Source organism: Camelus ferus, chromosome 1, assembly GCF_009834535.1.
Source record: "Camelus ferus isolate YT-003-E chromosome 1, BCGSAC_Cfer_1.0, whole genome shotgun sequence".
In the NCBI taxonomy this organism is placed as follows: Eukaryota; Metazoa; Chordata; class Mammalia; order Artiodactyla; family Camelidae; genus Camelus; species Camelus ferus.
The window spans coordinates 73745758-73766930 of NC_045696.1; the positions used below are offsets into that span (position 1 = coordinate 73745758).

At 35.6% G+C, this 21173-nt stretch overlaps 1 protein-coding gene across 6 annotated transcripts in view; it reads right to left on the bottom strand.

Moving 5' to 3' along the window:
* The window catches only part of FXR1 (FMR1 autosomal homolog 1), a 57657-nt gene extending 37693 nt beyond the window's left edge, over positions 1 to 19964 (bottom strand). For 5 of the 6 annotated variants that reach the window (XM_032483691.1, XM_032483674.1, XM_032483670.1 and 2 more), the window contains exons 1-3: positions 19771 to 19964; positions 3711 to 3763; positions 2154 to 2247 (exon numbers count right to left, since the gene is read on the bottom strand). In XM_032483691.1, the coding sequence (XP_032339582.1) occupies positions 2154 to 2247; positions 3711 to 3763; positions 19771 to 19821 (198 nt within the window). In that variant the 5' untranslated portion in view covers positions 19822 to 19964. The remainder of the gene's footprint in view (positions 1 to 2153; positions 2248 to 3710; positions 3764 to 19770) is intronic. The other variant, XM_032483708.1, reaches the window with a different exon arrangement.
* Between the last annotated feature and the right edge of the window lie 1209 nt (positions 19965 to 21173).

Below are 21173 nucleotides of genomic sequence, written 5' to 3' on the forward strand. Positions count from 1 at the left end.
TTAACATTCAATGTCGTTTGGATAAATTCCTAAATGATGGTGGCATGTCAATCAATCCACAGGTGGCAAGATTAGACTTACGTGAATTTTCAAAAATTTCAAAAGCAAGAATAACATCTTAATTCCAGATCATAATTCTCACAATTTTAAGGAGCAAATTTCACCAAGACTGAACCATAAAACAGAAAGTGAAATAAAACACTCTGTAATCATCCATTTCCAAATCATTCAATGTTATATACACAACTGGGGAGGCAAGTCACAAAGGTGGTCCAGGAACTGGACAGGACCTTCCCAGACTGAGACTGGGGAAAGCATACTATAAATAACACCCTCAGCACTCCACCAACTTTTTCCTCTAATCTGAACCTTTATACTACTAGTAACTGTCTGAACAATTATTAAAAGTATGAAAAGCACTACTCTCAGAATTGACCACATACATTTCTAATTCTAGCATTTTCAAAACTAAGTCATTCCTTGCCTGACCTGACTCATAATTCCAGAAGAAAAAACTTTCTAAAATGGAAATAAACTTTAAAAAATGAAAACAAATCAAGCTCTTTTATCCATCCTCACAGTAAGATGTTGATTAGAAAAGGATATAATATTAAGAAAAACATTATCACTGGAGTCTAAAGCCCAAGTGAATATGGAACAGTAATCAGCAGCATCACTGTTACAATTCATAGCACCCATCAAGTACCCCCAGTACTAATTAATATTCAGTAGTCACTTTGCCATATTATTTCCCCAAATCTTCCCGTATCATCAGTGACATTTCCCTCAAGGACACAAATACACAAAACACCTAGATTACAGTTAAAGGTCTCTTCACAAAAAAATTCTTAGTATCCATTTTTGGTGTTAATCAACTACAAAAGAAAAAAGTAAACTTGAAAGCTGTAATACTAGGGAGTGGGCTCATGGAGCCCTGACACAATTAAGTTACAACATGCTTTGATTTAGCAAAAGCAGAAGACTTCAATAAACTTAGAGCAGGTAATTAAAATCTAGGCAGGATTTTAGAATGTGATTTCAAGTTGTTAGGGGTTAAAGTCCTACAATTTGGTTTCCTAGCCTAACATCTACAATTAATGAGAACTCAAACAAAATGTAACATTAAAGCAATAACGAAGAATAAAAGTGGCAGGTAACTAAATGAGTTCATCTACCAAGTACTCAGAACAGTGTCTGGCACAGAGTATGTACTGTTAAGTGTTTATAATTTCAACACTAAAGATTCTCCTATGCCCCCAATTCTCCTACCCCAGCCTACATAAACTAGTACAAATGAGATTTAAAAATCTCTTTCAATATTACCAAGCCAACTCCTTATGAGAAATATATTTAGCACATTTGAGCTCCTCGGAGTTATCAATCTCTTGAAAATCAAAAATCAAATTTCCTATCTCCAACAAACTCATTATACTTCTGTTTGATAATTATTTCCAAGCTTCTTTTTACAAAACAGCAGGCGTTATTAATCAAAAATATTAACATATTGTAGACAGACACCCAAGATCTACCAAGTGTGAAAAAAGCACAATACAAAGCAGGAGTATTTTTATTTTTAAAAGGAGGAAGAAGAGCCTAGGGATAGATATGTAAATCAAGAAATGCGTTTTTTATATCTGGGCAGTGATTTTTGGTTTTTCCTTTTTGTTTTTCCTTTCAAATTTTTCTGAAAATTCCCAGAATTGTCAACAAGGCAATACACTAATTACAATATTTCATGTTGTTACAAATGAACTATATTATTGATCACTACAATAAATAACTATTTTTACAAAGATACTGAGGAAAAAGACAAAATTAGCAAAAAGAAGAAAAATAATGACCAACGTATATAGTTCTCTGCCAGATTCTGTGCAAAGTAACTCAAACCCCTATCATATTTAACTCTCAAATTATTTTTTAGTAGTGAAGAAATCTGACAAGGGCTACAAAGCTAAAAATGGTAGAGCTGAGACATCTCAGTTCTGACTCCAAAACTCAAGCATTGCTACATGACACAGCCATTACCAATTAAAAAGAACAGAATAAAGGAATTAGATTTATTCTCTCTCAACTAAACAGATTTTCCTACAAGAATATTTATTTAAAACAAAACAAAAATAGGCACACAAGAAAATAAACTTACAAATACATACCTCTACTTCATCTCCTTCACTAATTTCTTTTTTTATATCAGGTGGTGGTGGTAATCTAACTTCATTAAATGGAACCTGGCGTTCTGGTTGCCAACTAAAGGATTAGAAAATGAATTACCAATGTTAAAATATATTATTCTAATAGCACCTAACATGAAAGCTATATAGTCTATAGTTAGTGCTGTATATTTTTCAAATCAATCATTTAGCTTTCCCAAAAGAAAATCAACCTCCGTATTAAATCTTTCTCCCAATAATTAGTTTGTTGAGGTCGAACAGACTCTGTATTACTTGATGAAGTTTAACATCACTGATGATAATTATGTAATACCTTCCAAATTACTCACCCTAAGGTAACAGTACATACATTATTCTGCAAATGAAACAGGCTAAGTTCACAGTAATGATTGAGATTCAAAATAATGTCATTTCTACACTGCTGCAATGGGATCAACTTACTGCAAACACTTTTACAACTTTACAAACTGTCAAAGGAACACAATCTCAGAGATTATAAAACAACATAAACTGCTTAATTCCCTTCTGGTGTACATGTTCACAGAAATAAAGAAAACTATTCAATTATTTTGAACAGTTGATTTATAAAATATTTCATTTTCTTACACAGAATTTATCTTTTCTACAATGAACACATAACACATACATTATAATTAAAACTTACAAAAAGCTTACTTTAAATCTTCGTAGCAAATATGAATGTATTAAAGCTACTTATTTAGCTGTTGTTTAATTTGTATTTTATACGGTTAAGTTGATAAAGTTAAAATTCTTCCCTACTTTAAGTCCTAAAAGGTCATTTATATGCCTGGGAGGTACCCCAGCACGTAAAATATTCCTACAGCTTCTATGTGCCAACGTTGGGCAAAATGCTAGACAAGTAAAAGACATGAATGCTTTTTCTTTTCATCTTTACTGTCTAAATGGCACCTGCTCAAATACAGAAATCATCTCAACATTTGTTTCTACATGAAACAGCTGTTGGGCATATTTCTTTTCAGGCAGCTCCAGAAGTAGCTTAAAAGCAAAAAGTTGACCAGTTCTTTTCTGACCTTCAATTATACAGTACTCCTTCATAATGCTTCCTATCCATGTCTTTCACATTTTTACCTAATCTTTACAAAATCTGTAAAATTAATAAGCAAGCAGTTAAAGGCAGACTAATACTTATTCTATCAGTAGTCACTTGGAAAGCCTTCTAACAACATCGTTTCAAAATTCTGGGTTTTTAAGAACTAAGCATATGATATAAATCCCATTTGTGCCATCTATCTTTGCAAAAACCACTTACTAATTCATGTCCACATGTGATCTAACAAAGAAAAGTGTCACGGAAAAAGAGACAAGTGAATTGTGGGCAGAAAAACAGGTGAAATTACCAAAACTAAAATTGCATAAACTCTTAAAATGATCAAACCATCAAAGAGTCTCACCCAAAAGCCAACTCATTGTCGACTGGCAATAGGAACAGTCAAAAACCAACAGTTTTGCACTACCAATCTTTAAAATTAAGATCTCTATCAATAAAAAATAACTTACTTGTTCTCAAAAACAACTGTGAGGGAGTCTTCATGAACATCTTTGATAAATCCCTGTAAAAAAATTAGAAGAATATCAATACTCAATTAAATGTTACGTTAACTCTAAAAGGCTATATTAGAGGTACAAAGACAACATGGACTGATAACAAACCAGAGTTTGGAATTAGGCTGATCTAGGTCTGATTTCCATCTCCATCATTTGTGAGATGTATGACCCTGGAAGTTACTTAACCTCAGTTTTCACATAATATCACCTACCTCAGAATTAGGAAAAACAAATGCACATCCCTGAAACATCACAGGTATTAGTCAAGACTCAAACTGGGTGAGGCAATATTTAGTACTTGGACTAAGAGTTCAGGCTGCCAGGATTCACATCCCAGGCTGTATCACTTATGTATTATTGAGCATAGCTTTAACCTAACAGTCCATTACTATTTCCTACCTCATGGAATTATAAAAATTAAGTAAAATAATTAATGTTTACCAGTGTTATAAATATTAAATTATAGCTCACCTTTAATAAAAGGAATGACTACATTTTGAATGCTAACCTTACCTTTAAATTATGCATTTTTCCTACCAACTTCTCTTTCTCCTTAGCTTAATAAAAACTGAGCCGTAATGAGTATACTGCCTCAGAAACATTTTGGAATGAATATGGATTCTCAATAAAAATCAGTGGTCATTTTCTAGCCCTAACATTAATTTTGAATCTAGTCTTTTTATTCTATCTTCATTTGATTAATACAGCTGAAAGGAACCATAAGATCTGACATATTAAAGGAGGAGCAAATGACTTGGATGTAGAATACAGTCATCCCTCAGTATCCACAGAAGACTGGTTCCAGGACTCTCAATACCCTCTCACTCCCAGCAGACACCAAAATCCAAGGATGCTCAAGTCCCTTATATAAAATGGTGTGGTACACCTGACCCTCCATATCCATGGGTTCAACCCACAGTTGGCTGAATCTGCAAATGTGGATACCAAGGACCAACTGTAATTGTTGTTCAAGTCCTTGCTCCATCACTATGTAATCTTGGGCAAGCAGTCCTTGCACTTCTGTGATCACAACTGGCATCAAATGACACTGTACATTACTGTCAATCAGAACTGCAAAGTTCTCAACCTTAGTCAAATGCTTACAAACTGAACCACTAGGTACTTAGTAAATACGTTTCTAAAACAACTATCACACTAGACTTTCATAATGTGCACTAAAAACTAGCTAAATAGACACACATATTTGCAGTACCTGGTTAAAACATGATAAAAATAAATACATCTGTTTACTTCATCTCCTCCCAAAAGTCTATTAACTACTACTAAAAGAATTTTAAGGCATAACCCTACAAGGGAAAAAAAAAAAAAACCAAAGAGGAAAAACTTACAGTAAAATTTGGGAAATTTATAAAGCAGAAAAGGAATAACAGTAATTTAAAAAGCAGCAATTACCAACATATAAATGCTTACGGCGTGTCAGACATTATTTTAAGCAAATCAGCAAACCAAAGACTATAAAACAAATTGGTGGTGGAAAAACCAAAAAGCAAGCAGATTGGCACTATCATCCTAGAAAATCTTTGGAACTGAAGATACAAAGTCTTGGAGAGAAGGTAACAGATGGGGCTGAAAATAAAATCATTTTATTTTCTTTAATAATGTAGGATCACCAATCATACAGTATATAACTCATAAATCTAGTTTCCCAGCACCCTCCTCCCACATGTGTTACTCAATTGTATGATTCTGTAATTTGGCCTTGCTCTCTCTCCAGCTCCAAATGCTTGTTATCGATTTATTTGTGTGCTACCAGATATTTCAATGCAAATATCCTACTGTACGGCCTAACCTTAAAGACACCTGCCTTTCAAGAGTGCTACAGTAGCTCTTGCCTTTTATTTCTGAAGACATTTTTTGTTCCTTTCTCCTCTCAAAGCTTAAAATTAAGAGCTACCACATAGTTTAAGCGCTGATAATCTGATACTGCTGTAACAATGACTTCCTGGCCAGCTTCTCTATTTCTACTAGTCCATGTAATTTCAGCAATCATATTGGTCAACACTTTCATAGTTATGTCACCAGTAAATCTATCTGTATTATACTCGTGCCATTTCTAAGGAATATTTCATAAACTGAGATTTACCAAGTTCATAAATATTAAGAGTAAAACATCTATTCATCAGAGGTTAGTCATATTAAAACTTTCACTAACATTCTTCTGGTCCTTCACAAACAACTTTCAGAGTTTGGGCTGTTACATTAATTAATCATTTCTGTGTAACTTGCACCATGGATAAGTTCATATCAGAGCTCCAAGTCACTGGGAGAGTCTACTCTTCGTTATAATAAAAATCTTTTTTTCTATCTAAAAATCAGTGTTTATATCTCTCCCCACTTCTACTTTACTTCCACCACAAAAATCAGCATCAGCTTTGTTTGGGTGCACACTTTAAGAAAAAATACAGCTCTGGAACCTACTCATATTGCTAGTATCCTTCAGGCATGAGACTGAATAAAGTAAAAACCTGACACCCACTCCTTTAAGTATACTTGAACTGTAGTGAACAATTAGAAAACATCCCCAAACTCTAGATTCTAGGTATAAGGGGCTTCTGATGGTTAGATCTCTATAAAATTTGAGTCCATTTGATGCAGGACACAGTCAACACTTTTCCAGTCACTAGAGTGACTGTAGTTCCCTATATAGTAAAGAGATGCAAAATGGCAGAGTTAGGTCTTTGCCAAAGTATGTGAGGACCAGGGAGACATCCAATAACAATGGCAAGAATTTGCCTGCACAAGGCTAAGGGGACTTTATGACTTTAAGTCTGCATAACTCATGCCCTGCTAGTCCAAGCTTTGGGTATCTTCCTATTCACACTCATGTAGCCCAGAACCCGTATTTCTCAAAAGAAATCCTTTGATATTTTTCTCTTTCCCATACATATGCAAACATGGAAGATTCCAAGCCATCATAAAATGGCCCTTTAATTTGTTCATTAACACAGTCTGATACATACTTATGTTTCAAACTCTTCACTATAATTTAAAATAATGATTGATAGGTAATAAGGCACTTTAACATACATAAAGTGCAATCAAAATATCTTAGAATGCTATCCCTGACAAAGTAACAAATAGAGCATCATATAGCAAAAGTCCAGGAATGCCATAAATCATCTATAAATTAGGAGTAAGGGAGGGGATGGAGGGAATAGCAGGAATCCCTAAGCACTGGAAGCACCATTTGAAGAACTGTTTTCTCAAAATCAACCTAGCCTAAACATAAAAACTTTAAAAAGACACTCTAAGGTTCAGTAATGTGTCAAGTTAACCAATAATCAAGTAGCTAAAAATAAGAAGCTAGAAAATAAAACAGACAAAAAATATTCTACTAACAACAGCCATCAAAAAATAAAGGCCTAGAAATGCCCTCAATAACAACACACACACACACAAAATGTGCAGGACCTATGTGCAGAAATCTCTGAAACTTGACTAATGAGTATAAATAGAATATTTAGGAAAATGTAAACACCCATCACATTCTTAGGTCTTGATATTGTAAAAATCTCAAAATGCCTCTAAATGAGATCCCACTGAAGTATTAAGGGAGTATATAATTCTGTTGGGGGAATAAGGAATAACCTTAATAAAATTAAACCAAAGTCTATTTTGAAAACAAGGCACTCAAAAAGGAAATTTTTAAATGGGGGTAGCAGATAACAAAACATTATCCATACCAAATACTAAAGTTTATTTTAAAGCTACAATAATCAAAACAAAAAAGATATTTTAATAGAACATAGATCCTAAAAATAGGTCTAAATCTTTTAAGAAATTACAAACGGGGAAAAAATGATTATTTTTAAATGAATGGTACTGGAACATTTAGATAATTATTTGGAAAAATAGAAATTGATGTCTTCACCAACAATAAAACCAATGGATCAAAGACTCCAGGAGAAAGCTTAAGTAAATTATTTATAACCTCAGATTAAAGAAGGCTTCTCTAACCAAAAATCAAAACCCAAAAGCCACAAACCAAAAGTTTGATAAATTTATACTACCTAAAAGCCAAATATGATCAATACGTGGTGTTACATACCAAAAAAGGAAAGGGAAAGAAAAGGTAAAAGGGAAAGAGGAAAACAACACACAACAGAATTGAATTCTCAATTTATAATATTCTCAGGTGAGTTAAGAGAAGGTAACACTGGGTATGAACTATGAATGGTAATTCACAGAAAAAAATAGATTATAATTTTACTAATATATAAATTCTCTTTAAAATGTTACATATTCATTCTATACTTTTCTCTTCACATTTCATACATTTCTTGTAGACTCTTATCAGAAGATCAACCTCATTTTAAAAAACATTTTATAAGGTGTTTGACAATCCTGATGTGGGAGCTTATAATGACCTGTGCAAAGAACAAGGTGCACTTCAAGATATCTCCCTAACTTGGACGTACAGTTTTGAAGTTACAGAACACTACAGCTAAAAATAGAAGGTTTTTTAACTTGTGGAGGGTAGTCATAGGCGAAAAAAATTCTACTGGTTAAGCAGAAAGAAACACGGTATGAATGTATTTCGCAAATTGAAAGACTTGAGATTATATAGCTAAAAATCAGAACAGACGAATCATGGACCCTGGCTGTGGGAAAGACTGAAGATAAAGACAATTTCTTTTACAGACCTACCAGATCCCTCGTGTTAAGAGAAAGGAAAGCTGAAACCATACACATCCTTACAGCACCACAGTTTTATTCCTGAAGTTATAAATGCTGAATTTAAAACCTCATCTTCTGTCTGAACTCTTTTCATTAAATCATTTTCAATTTGATAATAAAATGCTTTTGCCAGTTTGCAGCTTTAAACTCCAAAAGGTTAAGTCTGGTCGCAACTCTATTTTGAAGAAAAGGCTTTTTCCTAAAAAGCCTATGTAAGGCAAAGTCCCAGAACAAAAACATAAAAAATCTAATTCAAAATCTAAACTGGAAAGGCAGCTATCTTGTCCAAAACATGGACTGAGGTTAAATAAACTAAAATTCTTATGTTTGAAATACTGATCAATTTATCAGAGACTTTGCTTGAGCGGTAACTTAGAAATCTACAGATGCATGAATTCCTTTGAAAACATGCCCACTAAACTCAGTAAGAATGTTATCATCCTACTCTAAAAAAAATTCCTCTGACTATAAAGTATCATTTCAAATTTACCTCTACTTTAGATTTTTCAGAAAACCACTAATGACCTGTTATTGCAATTCATTACCACACCAAATTTATATTCCTTATAAAGAGGGAAATAGAAACTTAAATCCTTAATACTCAGTGAACTACTACCAGAAGTCAGACAGCTTGAATCCTCAAAGATAGGTTTAAAGTGGAAGAACAGATCCAAAAACTCGAGACTTACACCCTAAACTAACTCTTAAGCTTCAAAATTCCTGTTGGAAGAGTTTGCTGATTGCCAAAAGACTGAGCAAAAAAAAAGGCCATCAAGAAACAGAACAATCTTCCTAATTAGAGTGTAGATTTTTAAAAACTATAATGTCAAGTTGTAAAAGCAAGGATTCATCAGGAATCAAAACCTCTAGTTCACATTTATCCTTTTAAGTAAAAACCAAAAAGTTCTCACACTCACATTACTGCCTCCTTCAAACCTGATCAAGTATTCTTACATAATTTAAGATCCACTCTAGCTTTCATACTTCTATCAAAGTTTTTGTTTTTATAAGTCTTCTCAAGACCACTGGAGTGAAATTTAAAGATTTTTTAAAATATTTATTTGCCAGAACTAACAACTACATTTTAGATGCCTTTTCCAATATGTTAAGGCATTACAGTCCATGGCTTAATTACTGAAGCAAACTTGTGATAAAACACTGCATTTCTAAAATTAAACTGATTAAAATAAATTTAATATATAACTTATTAGACATTGGGATCAATTTGTTCTATCCTGTAGGGCCTTTCCTCTGACTCGGTAAATGCTCCATTTTCCCCAACTCCATCAGTTAAAGTTTACTGCTGTGGATAAATGTGATGAGATAAATATGACCCAGGAGAAAGGAAAAGTTAATAGTACAATTTATGCAAAATGCACCTCAGGTTTTTGCTTTTCAAGAACTGGCAAAATGATCACTTGTTATTCTTTGACCAATTATCCAGTTTATTGAGATTCATTCTCTAGCCCCAGTCTACCTTCCCAGCCCATCAATTCTAACAATTTAACATCCCTGAAATGAGGGATGCTTCTTACAACTGAACAGCCGATAGCCGAATGGCAGTCAGGATATAAATGTCATTATTAAGCATGCTCAAACTTGGTTTGCTTGAACTTTTCTGTGGTACGTGACTGTAAACCCTTTGATAGTTTATTCAGCAAACCAATGAAGTATCATTTTAGAAAGGACTAAGGTTTCTTACCAGAAGGTTGTTCTGTTGACACCTTCTGATAAAATCAAGAAAGCACCAGCATCAAAACTTGCAGAGTGGGTGAAAATTCTTGGAAGAAAATCCTAGAGATAATAGAGGAGAGCTCTTTTAAAGTATGCTTGCAACATCAATGCTCTCCACGGCACTAAGGAAGATATTCTAAGAAGAAACACAAGCATCTGAATGTGTAGATGTTCTAACCAATTCATTTTGCTTTTATTTTCCATTTTATGTATGGGTTTAAAGATAATCTTTCAACAAGTATGTTACAAGAATTCTAAAAGATAAAGCTATCAGTTATAAATTAACTGGCAACATTTCTTCTTTCTTAGTGCCTCTTAACAGCTGTTGTGCTTCTAGATACAATGAAATCATAGCGATCTTTCACTAATTTCCCAAATCTACAAAAGAAAAAATAACCTGTTCCCTGGATTCTAAAACCCAACTTTCAACTATATAGACATCCCTACCCATCGCTTACTTTATACCTCAAATCAGTATGTTAACAGTGAGAATCATCTACTATCCAGCTTTTGCACTCTACATATGTATGATCCATTTTACAGGATTAAAAAGAGAAAAGTGAATACAGCAAACTATTAGCTACAGTTCTAAGAGAATAGAGCTCAATCACTAAGGCACTGTGTAGTGAACTTCTAGACTGCATCTAGAATCATACTAGTTATGCACAATCCTTGGAAGAATTGAGAAAATGGTGTTTCTGTATCATTTAAGTAGATAAGAAACTCTATTAGGTTTACAAACCTGACTTAGGGGCTCCCAGATCCAGGTGGTCATCTTTACCTAAGCAATTTTAAATATGAGTCTCAATTTACAAACTGAAGGAGTTGAAACTTCCTAAACTAAGGTAAGGTATTCCTAGGCACCCAAAGTTGTGCCAGAAGTAAAGCTACTCCTCTCCCCAAAAATATACCATAATCTTCCTGGAGCTTTTATATCAAGCAATTTAACAATAAAACAATCATGTCATGTTTCTGGATGGTGCATACAGTTAACAGTTACAGAAAGAACTCCCTATTAAGGAAATGAAAAAAAACATGGTATACTGGTTTCACTGTTAAAACTGGTCTCAGATCCACTACTATGTGGTAGGTCAAACAACAGAAGGCTCAGAGGATTAAAGTAAAGAAAATAAGACTCTTAACTGGCTTTATTTGCCCAAAGCTAAGTCACAATGTCCTCCCCTCAGGGACTCTTTATGATCTTTGCAGAGAACCCCAGAGACTTTTTGGAACAATTCTCAGAAGGTTCTATCAACCCTGAATGGAACCCAGCTCTCCAAGATTCTGGACATCCTCCTCCTGTCTCAATCCTAGAAGTGAGGAATATCTGGTTAAAGAGAACAAGTATCTAATTTCCCACATGCAAAAAAAAAAAACCTTGAAAACAGAGATTATTTAATACATGGTGCTAGCACAACTGCCTACGAATATTCAAAATAAGTCTTGATGTAGTAGACATGAAATAAATAAAACTCTATCAGAAAATTTTAAAAATTATATGTTAATCTGGACACAGGCTGTCTTAACCAGGACTGGAAACCCTGAGCCTTAACAGGTAAAAGTAAAGTTCAGTATGTAAAAAGTAGAACTTCTCTATGGCCAGAGATACTGGAAAGTTAACAGGTATAGACAGGGAAAGGGCATTATAACAGAATCCTTAAAAAAAAAAAAAAAAAAAACTCAAAAAGTGAAATAGGACATCCCAAAAGGAAAATAGAGAAACAATAGGCAATTTATGGAAAAGCAAACCCAAATGGCCAAACATTAAAATTCACAAGTGGGGATTTGCAAATCAAAGTTGCAAAGAGATAACCTTTCACATCCAAAGGACTAGCAAAAATCAAAGATTATAAAACCCATTTCTGGCAAGGATGTAAAGAAAAGAGTTAACATTCATCAGCAGAGAAAATAGGAAGTGTTAAACTTTTCAGAATGTAATCTGTTAACATTTATTAGAGTTAAAAAAAAAAAATCCCTTCCAGTAAGCTGTCAAACTCTTTGAAACCTATCCAATGGAAAAACATACATGGAGCGGCAAAAATCTGAAAACAAAGTGTCTATTAACTGGGGAATGGCTAGATTTCATAATTTTTACCAAGAAATAACCATTAAAAAATTATACTCCAAGACAATACAGCCAAGGTGTAGATTATCTTATTTTTATAAAGCAGTACTGAAGAAAACCTACATTTGTACCTGAATGTGTACCTATGTACATTCTATGAGTATTAAGAAAAATCTGGTATGATGTATGTATACTCAGCTATAAAGAGGCTACCTGAAATGGAGTGTGGATAAGAGATCAAGTGAAGGGAAGCCAAGGAAAAAAAAAAAGGAAAAAAAATTTACAATAGAGTAAATTTGTATATGCTTATAAATATATATAAAATTAAATAAATGTGTATTTTTAAAGAGTTGATATATATCTTTAATGCTTTGTCAACCAGCACTTTTTCCATATAGCATACATATACATTATCACTACCCAATCTTTTCCAACTCTAGTGATCTCAAATCTACATTCTAAGTAACAAACTTGTTTGATGTTTACAACACCTAAAAGATCTGAGTTGCAATCTGATTTCAGTAATAAACACAAACATTCAAGACTGCTACTTCAATCAAAAACTTTAACTTCAAACAATACACTTTTTTAAAAGGACCTAAACCTATAAATGGAAATCATTTCAAATCAATGGACACATATTCTACAAATAAAGTCCACAGATTTACTAATTACATCATTCATTACCAAAATAATTTCATCATTCTGAAATAAGTTCTATTAAGGAAAAAAAGTTATTCAAGGCAAGCCTTCAGCATCCATTACTACTGAAAATTCACCTTTTCTGAATAAAAAAATGACAATGAGAATGTAAGGATTTCGTAAGAATACATGAATACATTATGCTTGCATAATAGTAATGTTCTTGGCTCATTAATTTCACAAGTTTATAATATCCAACAGTTCTTGAAATGGAATGACTCAGATTTCAAATGGCCACACAAAACTATAATGATTTTCCTGTTACAAAGAGTTTAAGTTCCTTATAGTTTATGTATGCATAAAGTTCTGGGACAATATCTGAACTCGACCAAGATCAACACATAACCCATTAAAAAAATTCAAGTTCAGTCTGAAACAAAATCAGAAAAGATGAAGTTTGTACATATGCGGTTATATAAAGATTAACAACAAATCAAAGAATGCCCAGAAACCGAGAATGATTCGTTTGTTCATTCAACAAATATGTACTGAAGACCTACTATACTAAATACACACAGAGTCAGGAAAGAGTAAGGAAAACTTAGACTTGAAAATAACCTGGGAGACTACTAAAAGCAAAAAGCTATGAAGCAAGAAAGAACTTAAACGATGATTAGCCAAAATAAGAAAGGCACAGAGACAGAAGTCTGAAAGTTGAGATTCCTGATGCTGAAGAAATCTTGACAGGGAAATGTCATGTTCCTTTGCCAACAATAACTATAAATTTCATAGTTATTAATGAGGAGACCTCTACTCATGCTCCCAAAAAAGTTAAGCAAAAAATGCTTAGAGTACAGGACACAAGTTACAACAACTGACATTTAACTGAGATTTAATTTTGGTTCAGTCTTCCCACAGCTTACAGCTTCTTTAATGTAAAGAAAAATAAACTGAAGAGACTGCTGTATGTGCAAATATCCATGTTCAGATTAACAAAAGCAACGCTTTGCATAGCTTAATTTTGTTTCACTCAAGCTATTCTTTATGAGGATTCAGTCCTAGAAGATTTACTCCTAGAAAATTCAATAGAAGCATCACAACAGAACTTATTACTATTAGCTAAAAAATCTGCGAAAGAATTTTCTAAAACCTTTTGATACTACTGTACCAATGTTACCAAGATGTGACACATCTTAAGAAAACTTGAGTAGAAATTTTCACATATATACCTATATAAAAAAGCACTTCAAATATTTCCCAGAATACCATACACAACCAACAATATAAACTGAAGATGGTATAAATCATAACCATCCAGCACAAATTATAATTTGACCCACATATCTAGTTTTAAAAGTTCTAGGTGTATTAAAATACATAAAAAGTAACAGGTGGAGTTAATTTTAATAATTTTAACCATATGTATCCAAAATATTATTTCAACATGTAATCAGTATTTTAAAATTACAGAGTCTTACATTCCTTTCTTTGAAAAACAGCATGTCTTTGAAATTTAGCATGACTTTTACAATTAAAGCACATCTCAATTCACACTAGCACATTTCAGTCCCATAGCTAGTGGCTCAACATAGAAAAGATTTTTGTAAAGGGAAGACAGCTCAAATCATTTCTAGAGGAATCCTCCCAATTCAGTTCTCTTGACTTCCACTGTATTAATCAGTAATAATTTATAAGTAATGATCATTTATAAGCCATATATTTATACTTGGAAAAAAAATCACATAATGGTTAAAGAGATAGGCGCTCTGGAGCCTGAAAGATCATTCTGAATGTTGAATCAGCCTATTTTACAGACCTAGATTCCCTTAGCCTCAGTTTCCTCAGCTGGTTGTAACTCTCTTTCACTATGATTGAGAGGGCTTAATAAGATAAACTGATGTAAAGTACTTTCACATAATCTGATACTCCTGAGTGCTCAATAAATAACAGCTGTTGCTAGAGCGGGATGGGACTTTAGTGAAGTAACCTAGCAGATTCCACACTGTCTTTTAAGAGAAAACCCAGCGCCTCACACTGCAGATGAAAAACCCAAGGTCTCACAAGTAGTTAGTACGATCATAGAACACATATTGCTCTTCCCACAACAAAAAAAGCAAGTTTGCTACATCCTTCATCATGGTAGAGAATGCACTTCTTGAGTTACCCAGTCAAGTGTCTGCCTTATCTCCCTATCTAAAGCATAACCTTAACTACTTACTACCCTCAGATTTCCTTTGGAGAACCTCTGATGCTATGCTAAACTTATACAACTGGAAGTTGAGAAGCCCTAGAGCTAAATCTCATTTCAGTACAGTATAATTGGGACAACTTACTTAATCATTATTAGTTACCTAATACGTAAAACGAGGATAAAAACACATACCTCACTGCAGTCCTTGAGAGAATAAAATTAGTTAGCACATGTATAAGCCGCAACGAATATACAGTAAATAATAGGCACTCATACTAAATTATTATCTTAGTCACAGAAGGCACACAAATACCTGATGATACAGAAAATACACAGGGGCATAAAAATAAAAATGAGGGAAAAAAATATTTTCTGTAAGCAAAGCCAAAGCTTTTACAATATATCCTAGATGAGACTTTTTCTTTTTTCACTTTTCTGTTTTCAGATTTTTCCTAATTACATATAGTTCTTGTAATACAAAACCAAACTTCACAGGAAAAATATTTAATTTCAATTTCTAAAAATTAAGTGGCCTTTTCAAGTAAGTTAAATCTTAGTTCTTTTAATATTTATAAAAACTGCATTTTAAAACATGCACAAAAGTAGCTTCAAAATACCTGTAACTGTGTGCTTTTAACTTAATAGAGTGGCCCTAGTATTAAGACAGCCACTATCTTTTCCTGAATTACTAATCTCCAGCAACATATCAAAACATTCTGTACTAACACTGAAAAGTCAGTAGTCTCAAAACAACTCTTTCACTGTAACTCTGTAGGTCACCTTCATTAGTGATAATAAGCCTACTGCAAAATTTAATTATTCTCAAATCTCATTTTAATATTAAGCTAAAGCTAAAAGGAAATTCTGGAAATATCGCAGTACTTTGAAATTTGTTTTGCAAACAATTAGCGTCAAAAGCAGAAATCACAGAGTTCCAAAAGTAATTCTATTTTCTACAGAGAAGGCTTGAAATTCATTCAGCCATCTTAGAGATCACACATTTCCTTGGAACACCATGGAAACTTTCCTCTACAAGAGCCAGAAACTGAGTGACTTACTTTCAACTTCTAGTTAAAATTATATTCTGCCCACGGCTATGCAAGTTGCAATGCTATTACAAAGCTTAATATCACACACATGAGTTAAAAAGTATTTTAATTATTCCAAATGGGCACGAGGCTTTTCTGGGGTTAATAGAGATGTTAAATAAGATTGTGGTAATTGTTACACAACTCTGTAAGTACACTATTATAGAATGTAAAATCTATCGAAAAGCTAAAGGAAAAGGTGAGGGGCGGGGGGGGGGGCACCTTAAATGACCAGTAGTATAAACCCTAAGATGCTACACTCCGGTAGAAAAGGCAAATTTTTATATAAAATTACATCCCCTATCATAACATATTTCCCATTTTTCCCAATCCCCAAAGAGTTACAGGGCTGCAAACAGGAGCATATCAAATTTTTTATCTTTAACAACCACAGATCCACTGTTAAGTAAAAAGAACAGGATGCAGGACAAAGTATTTAGTGTGCAACAGTCTGTGTAAATATTTTCGGGGGTGTGGGGGGGAGACTATCCTATTTTTAGGTCAACTCTTCCGCTTTTCCCTGGTTCCAATTACTATGTGAAATGAAGTTTCAGTTCTACTAAAAATCTTAAATCAATGTCCATAGAGCAATGCCTTAGGCACTGATGATACTGGCTACTAATCCCATGACTCTGAAATTCTTCAATGACAATTCACATTTACAGCTGGGGGGGGGGGGAATCAGAATCACCTGTATGTTTAAAACCACCACTAAAAAAATACACCGAAGTGTTAACAGCTGTTATCGCAAAGCAACTTGTTTTTTCCTGACAGTTTCCAAAATTCCCTCAATGACCATGTATTAATTTTTAAATAGGAAAAAAATTATTTAAAATGAAACTATCGCTACACCAAACAGAAGACGCCAAATTTTGAACTTTACACAGTATTCTCTATGATTCTACATTTAGGACATTGTGGAAAAGGTAAAACTATGGGGACAGAAACCACCATAGGTTCTGGGAGTGAGAGAAGTTGACTACAAAGGGGCATGATAGAAATTTAGGGAATGGTAGAACTATTCTATCACTTCATTGTGTTCGTGGTGGTTACATAAATGTCACCATTTATAAAAAGTTTACATAACCATGTCAAAAAACGTATTTTACTACATGCAAATTAATTTTAAAAATTCATGGAGTTGAAATTAATAAAGTGTGCAATGAGCCAATTTTTTTTTCCAAGTGGACAGTTTCCTGGGATAAAAAACACTGCAGACTACTGAACTACTTCAAACCCCTCACTTTACAAAAAAAGAAAATATGCCCAAGGAAATTTGTTCAGGATGTTATTATTGCTAGATACATTTAAACCGAGGTACAGACCTAGAATTCCCACTTGTTTAATTTCAAATGCAGGGCTCCCTCCTCTTCATCATCCTCACGCTTCTAGAGTTCTGAAGATCATAGTTGCCACACATGTACAAGCGGATTATGGCAGGACATAAAATTCCAACTGTGTGTGCTTTTTCAGTACATACAAATGTGGCTAGGGTCCTTCCCAACCTCTGCCAAAGAACCACATTACTTTATTTTGTTAGGTAAAAATGGGTAATGAAATCAAAGTCTAAGAATTTGTATAGATAATAATCAACAATAAACACTTTAGAGTTTCAAAATGGATTCGACTACTGACGAAACAAAGTAAAAGGAAAAAAAGAGACAGAAAAAGTAAGATGGTAAACAATCTTCACTAAAACTTTCAAAAAGACCATCTTATTACAGAATCTTATGAATTTAAAAAGTGTATTTACAGCACGTGATATCATAAAAATATGAGTAAAAAGAAATGTTTTACCTACCATTGACATGCTGAAAATAATTCGTTAAGGCATAGTAATCCTTTTCTACTTTTCAACAGATAACCAGGAAAAATGCCAGTATGCCAGGAAAAAATGCATACATCCATTGAACAAGAATTGTATGGCCAAATAGCAAGAATTTGAAATTTTTTCATGGGGTGGGAAGATGTTGATGCAAAAATGAACCTTATCTACCCTTGAGAGGAAAGGTATGATAAGCCCATTCTTTGTGCATTATGCCACAACTGTATCTGCAGTTGTTCAGAGAACGCAACCATTAGGCTTAAGAAGTTAATGAAGTATCTACTCTTGTCTGACACCAAGTTTTAAATCTAGACTGATAATATAAAATTTGTCACGCATTAAAAGACTCCTTTCTACCAGTCATTGTTTTTACTTTATGCTGACCACCTAAACAGATTTAAACTTGTAAAAAGCTTAGGGAGATCGTTTAGACGCCAACTGTGATTCCCCACTACGCTATTACCACGTGACAGCTAAACCAATTCCACACAGCTCATTAGTAAACAAGGAAAGGCAAAAACAACGCTGAAAGTAAGAGATTACGACTACCTATTAAATTAAAATACTGTGGGGGATAAAAGATACGCTAAAACGAAACTCAGTGAGAATACATTCTGCATACCCACAATATTCCTGTTATTAGGAGACGGCCCTTAATAAAAATAGCCAGGACTCTCAAACATTTGAGATGCTGGCTTAGTGAGACTGACTGACAGACAACAGCTGGGGAGATTTTGTATTGATCTTGTAACACTGAAGGCACACTCTGGGAGAAAAGGAGAATTGGGAGAAGAGACCGTTATAATGGCAAAACTAAACTAAGGATTTCATTTTCATTTCTATGACCCCTACATCAGAAGCCCCTACTGAATTCCTCTACTCTCGAATTCCTCTTCCATGTGCCAGCCCCGATCCCATAGCAATGCATCTCCTTCCTCCCGCTGGAAACTAACAAAAACCTCGGGGGAGGGGGGGGCAAAAATCAACACCTTCTTCCAAAAACACCAGGGAACTGATTAAAAGCAAAAAACCTAGTCACGTCCCCACCTGTGTCTCCCTGATCCCGTTTCACGCTTTAATTCTTAAAGGCTAAAACTCTTCGCCGTTTCTTCCGTAATAGAGGGGCTAAGGCGCCGCCCAATCTCCCAGGCTGCAAAAAATATTTCTACTAGCCACATTTCAAGGGTTTCTGGTTTTCTCTCTTTGATCCTAACCCTTAATCCGGTATCCGCTTCCCTTTCAGACACTAAAGTTTATTAGCACAAAACCCTAGTACAAAGGTGAATTCTTAAGATTCCGCGACGCGCCCCCCAAGGGGGTGGGGAGGGGTCAGAGCAGCGAGCCGAGGCGCTCGCGCTCGGCACAGTCCGAGGGGCGGGGGAGCGGCTGTGACCACACAATCCCACTACCTCCTTTCACGACTCCCCCACCTCCCGGAGCTCAGGCCTGCTCCCGAGGAGCTCCCTGCGGCCCTGCAGCCACTCAGCTTCTCCTCACCGGCCCGCCAAGGGCCTCGCACCCAAGAAGAAGGTTCACGAGTAGAAAAACTCAAGAGGTGTCCAACGTGTTGTTTCAAAACATAACGGAGCCGGGGCCCCCGAGACCGTTAAACCGCGGGTGGAGGGGGGAGAAGCGATGAACCCAGCGGCCTCGGGCTTTGGCCTGGCCGCCTTTTTCGACCCCAAAACTCAGTCTCCTGGACCACCACCCCTCCCCCAAACCTGCCCCAGCCGCCAGAATACCCAACAAAGCGCCAAAAGGCTCGGTACCTTGTAGAAAGCCCCGTTGGAGCCGCGAACCTCCACCGTCAGCTCCGCCATGTTGGAACCGCAAAGGCCGCTGGGAAGAGATTCTAGAAACTTTCCAACCAGAGGGGAGGAGGGGGGAGGGGCGTGAAGGAGGCAGGGGGAGGGACGGGGAAAACAGGGCGGGGACTGGGATCCCCCGCCCCACACCCCTGGGGTCTCACCTAGCCGCTCCGACTCTCCCTGTGGGATCCCTCCGCCCTTTACATCACTCGCCCACGGCTCCGCCCGCCGCCGCCGACGCCCAGTTTGCCTCCCGACACAATCGCCCGACCTTTGCTGACCCGCCCCTACGTCCCCGCCTCCCAGTGCCCGCTGCTTGCCCGCCCCAGCGGGTCGGTCCCTCCAGCCGCCGGGGAGTGAACTGACCGGGCACCGCCTGTCCCGCGCATCTGTATTCCTCTGCTCTCGGGCATCTTGCCCTGAAACTTCCTTGAAATTCTAGTAGCCCTGGAGTAGCGTCCTCACCTCGGGAAGAGCAACTTTGGGGGCTCCAATTGTCCATTGGCACAAATTTTGGAGGAAAGAGGAAGACTAAAAATGTGCATGCTATGTGCTCTGAATTCTTTCGCCTAGCTCAATTTTTAAAAATCGGTGGCCTTCTCTTGGCTCAAATTCCACAGTTCCACACCACCTCACACAGTTCAGTCGAGCCCTCTCCCCACCTGTTACAACGTTAGCTGCTGAAAAAGTCAAGCTAAGTTCAACTTTTTGCGGTTCAATTTAGATGTGTTCATAACCTGCAATAGAGTTTAGGGTAATCCTCATTGTTAGAAGTAATCAGGGAAACTTAATAGGAGACGACGTTTTCCCCTGCTGCAATGAATAGGAATGTCCACAAACAGGATCAAAGCAGAATCAACTTGTGTGTTTTTTCTACCAGCACCTACCCCAATACTGTTAAGCATTATAATGGAGATGTTTTTAGTATCTATTATTTTCCCAAAGCAAGGCCTGTGGAAATACTACTTAGAAGTATTCTTTTGTGTGTTGTATTACTATTTTGACAAAAAAGCTTCAGAAAAGGATGATTTGCTGGCACTCTACACTCAAGGAAATGCCCACAGGCATAGCCCTAGTCTTTCTGAAGAAAGGAGGTCCCTAAAAAATGTACATAACAGTTTGATCAGCACTTCTACATCTCTAAGGATTGGGGAAAGAAATGGAGCCCGTAGAATTGCCCCATATTACTATATACGGAATACTTTTTTTAAAATACTGATCATGGTGAGGAAAATGTAAACAAACTAAACACACTCGAGTAATAACCACTATTTATTAAGGGCTTCATCTGTCCAATGCTTTTTTTTTTTTAATTATTTATTTATTTTAATGGAGGATTGAACCCAGGACCTCTGCATGCACTC